Below are 12,115 nucleotides of genomic sequence, written 5' to 3' on the forward strand. Positions count from 1 at the left end.
CCCATTCTGGATCTGTTGGTCTTGAACACCTTTCTAGAGATTCCAAAATTCAAGATGCTTACTCTACAGCAGCTACTTCCAATGCTGTCCAAAGATGCATGGATGGTAACTTTGGATTTAAAGGAGGCATATTTACACATTCCTATCAGGCAGGATCGCAGAAAATACCTCAGGTTCAAGGCCAGATCGAGGCACTTTCAATTCTCTGCGCTGCCCTTTGGATTGTCTACTGTGCCCAGGGTCTTTACCAAATGCCTGGCTCCAGTAGTAGCTTACTGCAGACTCAAGGGAATTCAAATTTACCCTTATCTGGACGATTGTCTAATTCAGGCAGACAGCAAGGATGTCTTACTCCAGCATCTAGAATTTGTACAGAACCTCCTCAAGTTCCTGGGATTCTCTGTAAACATAAAAAAGTCAAATTTGACAGCATCACAACAGATAACTTTTCTGGGTGCACTTCTAAACACCACAACCCAGATGGCATTTCTGACATCCGAAAAACAATTACAGCTGGCTTCAACTTTCAGAACCTTGGCAACTTTAACTCAACTGTCTGCAAGGAAATTCCTGTAGGCTTTGGGTTACATGGCCTCCTGCATCCTTCTCGTACCATATGCAAGACTACACATGAGGAAAATACAGTGGTACCTAAAAAGTGTATGGTCTCAGCATTGCCACAGTTTAGACATACTGGTCTCCGTCCTTCCTTGCCTTCAAAAGGAATTTCTTTGGTGGTCCAGGGCATGTGCTCTAAACATTCCGTCTGTCTCCTGCCACTCGGATTCTAACCACGGATGCCTCGGATTATGCTTGGGGAGCCCATTTTCAGGGCAATTGTCTGCAGGGCCTTTGGACAAAGGATCAGAAGCACCTACATATCAACTTAAAGGAAATGTTAGCTGTTCAGAAAGCTCTATTGGCCTTCAGGAATCTTTTACAACCAGGACAACTACTAATACGGACAGACAACACCACAGTTATGTGGTACATAAACAAGCAAGGGGGATCTCATTCCTACCCCCTTTGCAGACTAGCCCTGGATCTATGGAACACAGCTCTAGCTTGCAATCTGGATCTTCAAGCTCAGTTTCTACCAGGGAAACAAAACTTCCTGGCAGACAGTCTGAGCAGAAACCTTTCGGATCCACACGAGTGGATGCTGGACACCAAAATATTCAGGATGATAACAGCAGTCTGGGGATGTCCTCACATAGACCTCTTTGCATCCCATCTCAATCATCAACTACAGAATTTTTGCACCAGGACTTTCCACAGAGAAGTTTGGAAAGTGGATGCCCTGTCGTTCAGTTGGAGGAACCTCTCAGGATATGCCTTTCCACCTCTTCCTCTTCTTCCACGGGTTTTATTGAAGATAAAACGGGACAAGCCCAAGATGATAATCTTGCTGGCTCCAAATTGGCCTCGGCAGTTTTGGTATCCAACTCTAAAAAACCTATGCCTGGAGCCCCCTTGGGTTTTACGTCAGTCTCCGAACCTTCTGTCCCAACATCAGGGTCAGGTTCTACACTCTCATGTCAGAACTCTGTCTGGCGGCCTGGTTAATCCAGGGCCTTTGATTTCTTCTTTCCTACCCAAGCAGGTTATAGATGTCATTTTAGAAGCCAGACGTCCTAGCACTAGAAAATCCTATGCAGGAAAATGGAAAAGATTTTGTTCTTGGATGCAGGCTCAGGATTCTGATCCTCTTCTTCCTAACAGTACTTTAATTTTACTTTACTTGACAGATCTCTTACATAAGGGTCTCTCTTTCTCTTCCATTAAGATACATGCCTCTGCTATTTCTGCACATTATAATACACACCCTCCCATCTTTTCCCACCAGCTCATGAGACAGTTTCTCAGAGGAGCTAAGAACTTAAGACCTCCTAGATCTCCCCCCATTCCTGCTTGGGATCTCAACTATGTTTTGGAAAAAACTAACCTTGCCTCCTTTTGAGCCTGCGGCCTCTTCTGACATCAAGTTTTTATCTTGGAAGACAGCTATCCTGTTAGCCCTAACCTCTGCCAGGAGAGTTTCGGAGTTACAAGCTCTTATGGCTGTGGAACCTTATATTATTTTTCATCAAGACAGGGTATCTTTGAGGACTAATCCTACCTTTATGCCTAAGGTGGTTTCCAAAGTGGCTTTAAATCAAACTATCCACTTGGCAACCTTTTTCCCCACTCCTCAAAATAAAGGGGAAAGGATCTTATATTCCTTGGATGTACACAGACAACTACGTTTTTACCTGAACAGAACCAAGGACATCAGAAAATCAGAACAATTGTTTGTTTCTTATGCTTCAAGTTCCCAAGGTAAAGCCATTTCAAAACCGACCATTTCTAAATGGATTGCTCATGGAATCAGATTTTGTTATTCACACCATGGAAAGCAAATCCCAGGGAGTATACGGACTCATTCCACCAGAGCTGCTGCCACTTCTGCGCCTTCCTCAGGGGAGTTCCTACCAAAGACATTTTGGAAGCTGCAACTTGGAGTTCTGTGCATACTTTTTCTAAGCACTACAATCTACCTCTCTACTCTAAGTCTAGGGCAGGCTTTGCCTCTGCAGTCTTGCAGGGCCTTCTTCTTTATGACCACCTCCCTTTCTTTCAGCTTTGGGATTCTACCTTACAGTCATGACTGCAACAGTGAAACACGATGAACATAGCACAGTTGTGTACACCTACCATAAATGTAGATGTTCGAGTGTCTTCACTGTTGCAGTCTGGGTTTCCCTCCCTCCTGTCCCCTCTTATTTTTACTTTTGTGTATTTCCTTTTTTCACCATTCTTCTGACGTGTATTCGCAAAGGTTATGGGACCTTTTTCATTTTGGGACTCCTGACATCTGGGGCAAGAAAAACTGGAGAAGATGGCGTTGGCTGTCAGCTTTGTACTCCTGGCGCTCTGACATCAGGGAGCATGGTTGAACAGCCGACTCCGGACCCAGACTTTGGGATTCTGGCCGACCGAGGGCTGCCTGCCGGCAGGGGAGAGCCCTACAGTCATGACTGCAACAGTGAAGACACTCAACATCTACATTTATGGTAGGTGTACACAACTGTACTTTTTATGAGCTGCCAGAGAGTGCTCTACTGTATTAGAACAGCTAGAAAACTGTGAATCAGAAATGTCACTATGTTGATTAGAGATGTTATCATGTAAACGTCTGAGGTTAAACTTTCTGGCATACAAATGCAGATCCAAAAGAAGGTCAGGTAAATATGCTTGTTGTGAGGGTGTAAAAGAAAACCCTTTCTGCAAAACATTTAAATGGTATGCAGAAAACTGCCTGTTGGTGAGATTGAACACATATGTGTTCATTTGCTTTAATAACTCATTAATATCATGTGCAGTTAACTTCAGAAGTAGCTCCTTGTTATGGTCCTTCTGTTCAATGGCTGAAGCATTTGTAGTTGTCCTCTGTCTCTTCCTCTCCTTTTCTGTAATCTATGTGCTGCTCGATCGCAGTGCATAGTTTCTGCATTGCCCTGGGACAAAAAAGGTCGTGGAGAAGTGTTTTGTATTAAGGTGGGTGGTAGATTAGATGTACTATGCCCATCTGGAAGTGAAGAGCTTAGTGAACTGTATGAGAAGTCATGATTATTAAGTGGTTCAGTTTCAGGATTAGTAATAATAGCCTGCTGTCGATCATTACCTTGTGCTGAAGCATGACCATTAACTGTAGCTTGCTCTCTGTTGTTACCTAGTGCTGAAACATAACCATTAACTGCAGCATGCCTAATGCCGTTACCTCATTCTTGACTGAGTCGTGGAGACTGTGCAAGCTGTGTAGGCTGTAAATCTATTGGATTAGTGTGGAATACGCTTGTATTTCTTTGAAACGCATTTTTCTGAAACATGTTTTTCTTCATACTAATAGAGTAAGCCAAAGAATTATTATATTGGTATAAGTCTCTTTCTAGCTTTTGTTTCTTTCGGTGTATGAGGGTAGCTATGTGTCTGTGGATGTGTGGAGAAATCCCATCATACAAATGCTGATAGCTGCAGAATTCTGGGTGTTGAATGATTTCTGTATTTAAATTATTAAAAACAAAATGAAAACTCCAGCAAAGCTAGAACTTCCACTTGAGTGACCTCCCAAACCTCTTGTATCAGAGGCACATGGGATATATGCAAATGATCCTTATGAACATCAGGTGTTTGAGCTAATTGGCAACTCTGAATGCCCATGACTTGTTTTATTATTTAAATGGACAATTTCAGGCCAGTAAAGCCAAACCCCGCTAGCTGTGGGTATGCATATTTTGGCCTTATGACTTCATCGGCACAGCACAAGCAGAGTGTTTGACTAATCCTCACAAACACAGGGCTGTTATACCCAGCTAATGTCCATTATCATTAGGGTCATTGCAAAAATATCCCAAACAACAAACTAAAACAATGACTGAGAAGGTCACTGAAAAACCAGTCCGTAAAAACAAAATGAAAACTCCAGCAAAGCTAGAACTTCCACTGAGTGACCTCCCAAACCTCTTGTATCAGAGGCACATGGAGTATATGCAAATGATCCTTATGTTTGGATCATTTGCATATAATAAAATGATTTATTAGTAGCTGTTGATGTTAAAGACCTGTATACAGTTATCCCTCAGGAACTGGGGGGTTCAGTGGATAGCTGAATTTTTGTATGGAAAGGGTGTCAGCCAGGAGAATGTTTATTTGTATGAAACTTTATTTGAGGTAGGACTCGATAACAACTTCATTTATTCTGAAGGAAATTATTTCTTACAAAAAAATGGCGTAGCATTGGGGTCACTCTGTGGTGCAATGTTCGCCAGTATGGTGATGGTCCTTTGGGAACATATGTATGTTTTGGTGAGCGAGTTAAGATTATACCCACTACCTGGATGATAGTTGTATCATCTGGGATGGTACGGAGGATGAATTGCATTCCTTTATAACATATATATTAATGGTACAACTGATTTCTTGAAGTTTAGCCATACATACAACAGTGAGGAATTGGCCTATTTAGATGTGTTTTTGAGGAAGGATAGAGTTAACAATGTGTGTTTCCAGTGTTTTTCATAAACTAACTTATTCAGACACATTCTTGCGTTATACAAGTTCTCATCCTTGCCATCAAAAAAAGGTCTGTGGTAAATGGCCAGTTAGAGCAGCGAGGATGGTTTCACGGGATGAGGATTTCATTCAAGAATGTGAAAATTTATGTACCATGTTCACAAGAAGGGGTTACCCTTCCATCTTATTACTGGATTTGACACAGGAAATAATTAACAAAAGAAGGGGTGGATTTTCCCCTACCTATTTTGAATAAAAGTATATCTGTAGATATGTGTCAATCAGGTTTAGTATAGAGAATGTGAATGGGAATTTAAGTACCCTTAATTATACGTTGGCATTTATTACAATTTTTAGTAGTGATCATAGACTAGTAAGGTGGATTCTTAAAAAAATGGGTCATCATGATGAATGATAAGAATATTAGAAAATAAGTTGCGACACTCCTAAAATTGTTTTCCGGAAGGGGATGAATTTTAAGAATATATTGGAAAGAGTTAATAGTCAACCTAAAGAATCATATAAGAAAAAATTACAAAATGTGGTAGATGTCCATATTGCAGTAAGATTAATTTAGGTGACCGTTTTCTAGTGAATGGTATGAAATATAACCTGACTAGTAAGTTTGTGATTCAAAGAATATAATATATTTGGCTTCATGTCAGGACTGTCCCTGTTTCTACGTGGGAAAAGCAGAACATAGATTCAGAGACAGGATTTATGAACATGAATACAATATTAGGAAAAGGAAAGATAGTAACGCCTTAGCTAGGCATGTTCTAGAATTTCCAGACCACACATTTAAATATATGGCCATTGATAAGATTAAAAGAAATCCAAGAGGTGGCCCAATGGGCTTGTACCTAGAGAAAAAGGAATTATTATGGCAATTAAAATTGAACGCTTGTACATGCCCAGGCTTGAATGAGTACTGTTCTATTTACTGTTGAGGTTAAGAGCACTTGATAAGTAAAATAATTTTAAATATGTAATTCTTTATATATAACCTCTATTTTCATACACTATTTTAAGAATATTTGGGAAGCTTTTACATTTTGATAGTACATCTGCTTTATTCTATGAATATAATTTTGCTTTTCATATACTATTTTAAGAATATTTGGGAAGCTTTTACATTTTGATAGTACATCTGCTTTATTCTATGAATATAATTTTGTTTTATATTAGTTTAGTGGTGGTGCTGCGGTAGCGTTGTCGCCTCACAGACGTCCGTTTGATTCTCAGTTATCGCGTCTTCTGTGTAGCGACATGCGTGAATGGGCGTTCCTTCGTTGAAGGTTGTGCGTTAGGCCTGGCAAGCCAGTATGTAAAAATCTACTGCCAATCATTAGCGGACCGGAGTTCCGCTGTGGCGACCCCTAACCGGGAAAAGCCGAAAGACACATTAGTTTATTGTAGGAGAAATGCGTGTGGGTTTTCTTTAAGGGTTAGCTTCTTTAAGAGAAGGGTGAAATTTTAGATAACAGATTGAAGGTGTTTATGAAATTTAAATAGTGTTTAATTGAATTAATTGTATGATGGTGATTGGTTAATTGATTTTTAAACATTTGCTATTTAAATGTATAATGATATGATGAATTTATCTGATGAAGTCCTTATGGTTTTGAATTTCGGACGAAAGTGCTTCTCAGTCATGGTTTACCCTTAAAGACTGTTTATTTTGTATTCAGCTCAGTGTTCATTCGGTCATTTCATGTTTTTTGGATACAGTGTGTATTTTCTTTGGTTTGTGGATTAGAGTTCATTAGGATGTCATCCTTTAGTGAATTGTTGGGCATCATGGTACCTTGGTCCAGCCAGAAGTCATGTTTGTGGGAAGAGGAGATGACACTGCTTAATATATTTGGAAAGTTAGTTGTGGATTATTTTTGGAAGGTCTTAGCTAAAGCTGGGAGGATGAAGATTGGCCAAGAGCAGGAACAGTGGTTAAGGGTTACTTTGGGGAGGGGCATGATGATGGCTGGTCCTATTCATTCAGTTTCTCTGATCCAGCATGTAGGATCTCTGAGTCACTTGTTGGATCTGGTCTGGCATTATTCGTCCTCTAGCCTCCGGGCCCCTCCAGAGCTTCATAATGCATCTGTTCCCTGGGCTGCCTCAGATCTTGTTTACCACCTTTGCGAATGAGTGCAGATCTCCAAAATATTTTCAAATAGCTAGATGTCTTTTCCAGGTTAGCAGTTTCTGAGAATTTTTATGTGTAGTAGTGTAGCTCTTAAGGCTGTATTTAATTACTTCTGTGTTATTTTCTTCAGTTTTTTGTGAGCTTTTTCTGTTGAGGTGTTTTCTCTCCATTGTTTATAGTGTTTCATTGCTAAACTTGCATATATACGTATATAGCACAAGCGATAGAGTTCTATAAATAGTTTGGAATTAGAAAATTGAGTGTGTGGTTAAACCTTTTGTGTGTGTGTGTGTGTGTGTGTGTGTGTGTGTGTGTGTGTGCGCCTGCGTGCGTGCACACGTGCATGTTTATGTGCATCTTGGGTAGTGTTAGCGTTTGTGTGCGCCTTCAAAACTGCTACCCTGTGTGTAGCTCAGTTTATGATGGATTAGCAGAAAAGCTTTAACTCATTCCCTCCATTGGAGCTCTTTTTAGTCTCTTCTCAAAGTCCCAGCGGGCATGGCCTAAAACTTTAAAAAAAATGAAGTTATATTTCAGTTCAAACAGATGCTTGTATCTCTAGACCCATGTGTGTTTCTAGAAAACTGTAAATGACAAACTTTACTGCTCAAAGTAACCTGTACAGTGATTATATAAGTTGAATTTTATAAGTGACAATAACCACATTAAATATGAATTATGAAATGTTGGATAAACAGCTTATTATGTCTCTGTATTCCTTCACACAACATGCATACTGCTAGCAGCATCCTCTTCATAGAGCTGCTAGCTTTCGTGTGAGCCCAAGAAGTTTTGCCTTTGTCATTTGATTGCTGAGGTATTGAGAAGTATGAAAATTTATTACAGTATATATAAATAGCATACAAATAATCAGTATTTCTGTCTGCAGTTAGGGAGGCGCAGTGGAGCAATAGTGTTGCTTCAGTTCTCGGCCGAGGTGCCTTCTGTGTGGAGTTTGCATGAATTCTCTGTGGGTTTCCTTTTGCTGACCTTTCTGTCATCAGTGTGGCTTCTGATAAGATCTCTAGGTTGCCTCCCTCCAGCACCCTGCTTCACTCTGCCAAATACAGAAGACGTATGGAGAGTTTGGGAAAAAAAAGTATACACTGCTGCAGCCTTGCCGTTAGGGTTATAAATTATCAGGCACACATGACTAAATACACCTGGGAACTCTTATGTCAACTTTCAAAGATGGTCCAGTTTCCTCCCATCTTCCAAAGACATGCAGTAGGTAGATTGGGCATTCTAAACTGGCCATAGGTGTGTGTGTGTGTGTGTGTGTGTGTGTGTGTGTGTGTGTGTGTGTGTGTGTGTGTGTGTGTGTGTGTGTGTGTGTGTATATATATATATATATATATATATATATATATATATATATATCTCCATACACAGTGCAATAAAAAAATATTTGCTCCATTCTTGATTTCTTATTTTTTTGCATGTTTGTCACACTTTAAATGTTTCAGATCATCAAATTTGAATATTAGACAAATATAACCCAAGTAAACACAAAATGCAGTTTTTAAGTGATGATTTTATTTATTAAGGAACAAAAAACTATCCAAACCTACATCGCCTTATCTGAAAAAGTAATTGCCCCCCTTGTTAAATCATGAAGCAACTGTGGTTAATCACATTTTTGGGAAAGCGGTGTTCAATTTCACTAGACACACCCAGGCCTTATTACTGCCAGACCTGCTGAATCAAGAGATCACTTAAATAGAACTTGTCAGATAATGTGAAGTAGGGCAAAAGATCCCAAAAAGGAAGAAATTCATGCCGTGATCTAAAGAAATTCCAGAACAGATGAGAAACAAAAGTAATTGACATCTGTCAGTCTGAAAAAGGTTACAAAGCCATTTCTAAAGCTTTGGGACTCCAGCAAACTACAGTGAGAGCCATTATCCACAAATGGAGAAAACATGGAACAGTGGTGAACCTTCCCAGGAGTGGCCGGCCTACAAAAATTACCCCAGTGTCGACTCATCCAAGAGGTCACAAAAGAAACCAGAACAACATCTAAAGAACTGCAGGCCTCACTTGCCTCAGTTAAGGTCAGTTTTCATGACTGAACCATAAGAAAGAGACTGGGCAAAAATGGCATGCATGGCAGAGTTCCAAGGCAAAAACCTCTCCTGGCCAAGAAGAACATAAAGGCTCATCTCACTTTTGCCAAAAAACATCTTGATGATCCCCCAAGACTTTTGGGAAAATATTCTGTGGACTAACAAAACAAAAGTTGAACTTTTTGGGAGGTGTGCTTCCCATTACATCTGGTGTAAAAGTAACACAGCATTTCTGAAAAAGAACATCATGCCAGCAGTCATATGTGGTGGTGGTGGTAGTGTGATGGTTGGGGGCTGCTTTGCTGCTTCTGGACCTGGACAACTTGCTGTGATTGATGGAACCATGAATTCTGCTCTCTTCCAAAAAATCCTGAAGGAGAATGTCCGCCATCAGTTCGTGACCTCGAGCTGAAACGTACTTGTGTTCTGCAGCAGGACAGTGATCCAAAACACACCAGCAAGTCCACCTCTGAATGGCTTAAAAAAACAAAATTAAGGTTTTGGAGTGCCTAGTCAAAGTCCGGACTTGAATCCAATTGAGATGCTGTGGCATGACCTTAAAAAGACTGTTCATGCTCAGAAACTCTCCAGTATGGCTGAGTTAAAATAATTCTGCAAAGAAGAGTGGGCCAAAATTCCTCAACAGCGGTGTGAAAGAATCATTGCAAGTTATCGCAAATGCTTGATTGCAGTTGTTGCTGCTAAGGATGGCACAACCAGTTATTAGGTTTAGGGGGCAATTACGTTTTCACATAGGGTCATGTAGGTTTGGATATTGTTTTTCTTAAATAAAATCATCACTTAAAAACTGCATTTTGTGTTTACTTGGTTTATCTTATTTACATTTGTTTGATGAAACATTTAAGTGTGATAAACATGCAAAAAAATAAGAAATCAGGAAGGGGGCAAATACTTTTTTAATTGCACGTGCACACACACACACACACACACACACACACACACACACACACACACACACACACACACACACACACGTGTGCTCTCATCTCCCCAACCCCACTTATCTGTATCAACATTCCATCGACCTATCCACCTTTTAGCCATCTGTACTGTCTACATTAAATGTCACCCCTGCGTTTTTTGAACAAATGTAGGTTTGGTTAAATGGGACCCGTATGTGTGTGGGTATATGTATATATGTGTGTGTGTGTGTGTGTGTGTGTGTGTGTATATACATTTTACACATTTTATATATATTTTACACATTTTATGTACATATATATATATATATATATATATATATATATATATATATATATAAACACACACTGTGTGTAATGTACATATTTCTATATACGACTATAGATGTGTATATGTACATATGTTTGCACATTTTTCTGGCTTCATGTTATGAAAGCTTGGGCTTATTTTTTTAACTGTATTTTCTTATTCTTCCTTGCAGAAACTGAAAGAAATGCAGGAAAGGTAATGCTTAATTTTGTTTCTTTTCTTAAGAAATTCCATTACAGTTAGTGTTTTTTGTGCTGATTTTTGTACATGAAACAAAATTAGACTAATTTTTCCATTCTGTGCCTTGGATACCTGAGGTGCACCAGTAGAATATTCTGTACTAGGACGAAGTTCACCTGTGTTAACTGACATTAGGTATCCTGTCCTTAGGCAGGGTCATTGCTCATTGATGAGGATTAAAACAGAAACCACTTGCCCAATCTTGTCTTTTTTTTTTTCTGTCTGGGGTCATCCTATGGGTTGTCAGATCTGTCCTGGATTTCAAGCCAGCCTTTTTTCAGAGTTTTTATTCCAGGAGCTCCACCTCCTGTATGCATAATACAGTGCTTCCCCATCCACTTCAGATCTCCTGTGCTGCCTTTGGTGACTGCAACATGATCCATGAGCTCTATTTTGTATCATTTTGGTGTAGCTTTTTAGCTTGTTTTCTTCCTCTACCCTTTCTTAGGTGTTGGTAGTGTACTGGTAGGGTTATTTTTGTAGTGGTATTTTGAGTGCTGTGTAGTTTGATGTTGGGTTTACTGGCTGGTTGCCTGATTCTGTTTCATTGTACAGGTGTTCCTGTCCTTGTTCCTTTTAGCTTTTTGTTTTAAAAACAAAAAAAAAACGTATTTAGTAGTAGTGTTTTGTAGGTGTTTAAGTGTTAGGTGTTTAGGCAACTAGGTAATTATGGTGTGTGCTTTCTGAGTTTTGATTTCTTTGCTTTGTGTTTTTGCTGTGGAGTTGTCTTTTTTTCTCTAGGATGAAAAAGATGAAAGATTAAAATTTTCAAAAAATGTATGTCTTGTGGCTACAAGCTACCATCTGAAGACTCCCATGACTACTGTCTGTGCCTACTCTCTCAGCAGAGCTCACCTTCACTTGGAGTGTTCAATCTTTGTGGCCTCTGAGATCTGGGCGCTAAATGAATGCAGGGCAAAGCTGGTCCTTAAGGATCTGCTACCTTCGGCAGGAGCTTCTACTACTTCCCATTGCTTCATAAAAAGCCTGAGAGTGGTGATGGGGTGGGGTCTGGCCAAAAACAAGGACCTGATGTGCCATTCTAAAAACCAAGGATAATATAAGTGGTCTGTGTCTTCAGCATATGACCAACCAGAACAGCAGGCTACTGACCTTTGGTTACTTTGGTGTATATAGTGCTGGGGTAATCTCTGCCAGTCAGACCAGATCCACCTTGTACCCTTGTCTCCCAGCTCCTAGCATACCCAGCCAATTCTGAAGTAAGAAGGTTGCTAGTACAGGTAGGTTGCATACTCCCTTTTCTCTAGTGGCACTAAAGAAAGTTTCTGTGGAGTCTTCTCCCTCTCCACCCTGGATCCAGGTTTCCCTGGTTCTGATCCAGTCATCAGATCCTGGTAGG

The 12,115-nt window shown here is 40.0% G+C and overlaps 1 protein-coding gene across 1 annotated transcript in view; it reads left to right on the plus strand.

Annotated features, from left to right (window-relative positions):
* Nucleotides 1-12,115, plus strand: part of LOC122811442 (nuclear factor 7, brain-like) — a 346,854-nt gene that overhangs the window by 186,053 nt on the left and 148,686 nt on the right. Inside the window, exon 5 of the mRNA XM_044083288.1 lies at nt 10,688-10,710. Coding sequence (XP_043939223.1) covers nt 10,688-10,710 — 23 coding nt within the window. The remainder of the gene's footprint in view (nt 1-10,687; nt 10,711-12,115) is intronic.

This window comes from Protopterus annectens, chromosome 9.part0 (assembly GCF_019279795.1).
Source record: "Protopterus annectens isolate FY-2018-M chromosome 9.part0, PAN1.0, whole genome shotgun sequence".
In the NCBI taxonomy this organism is placed as follows: Eukaryota; Metazoa; Chordata; order Ceratodontiformes; family Protopteridae; genus Protopterus; species Protopterus annectens.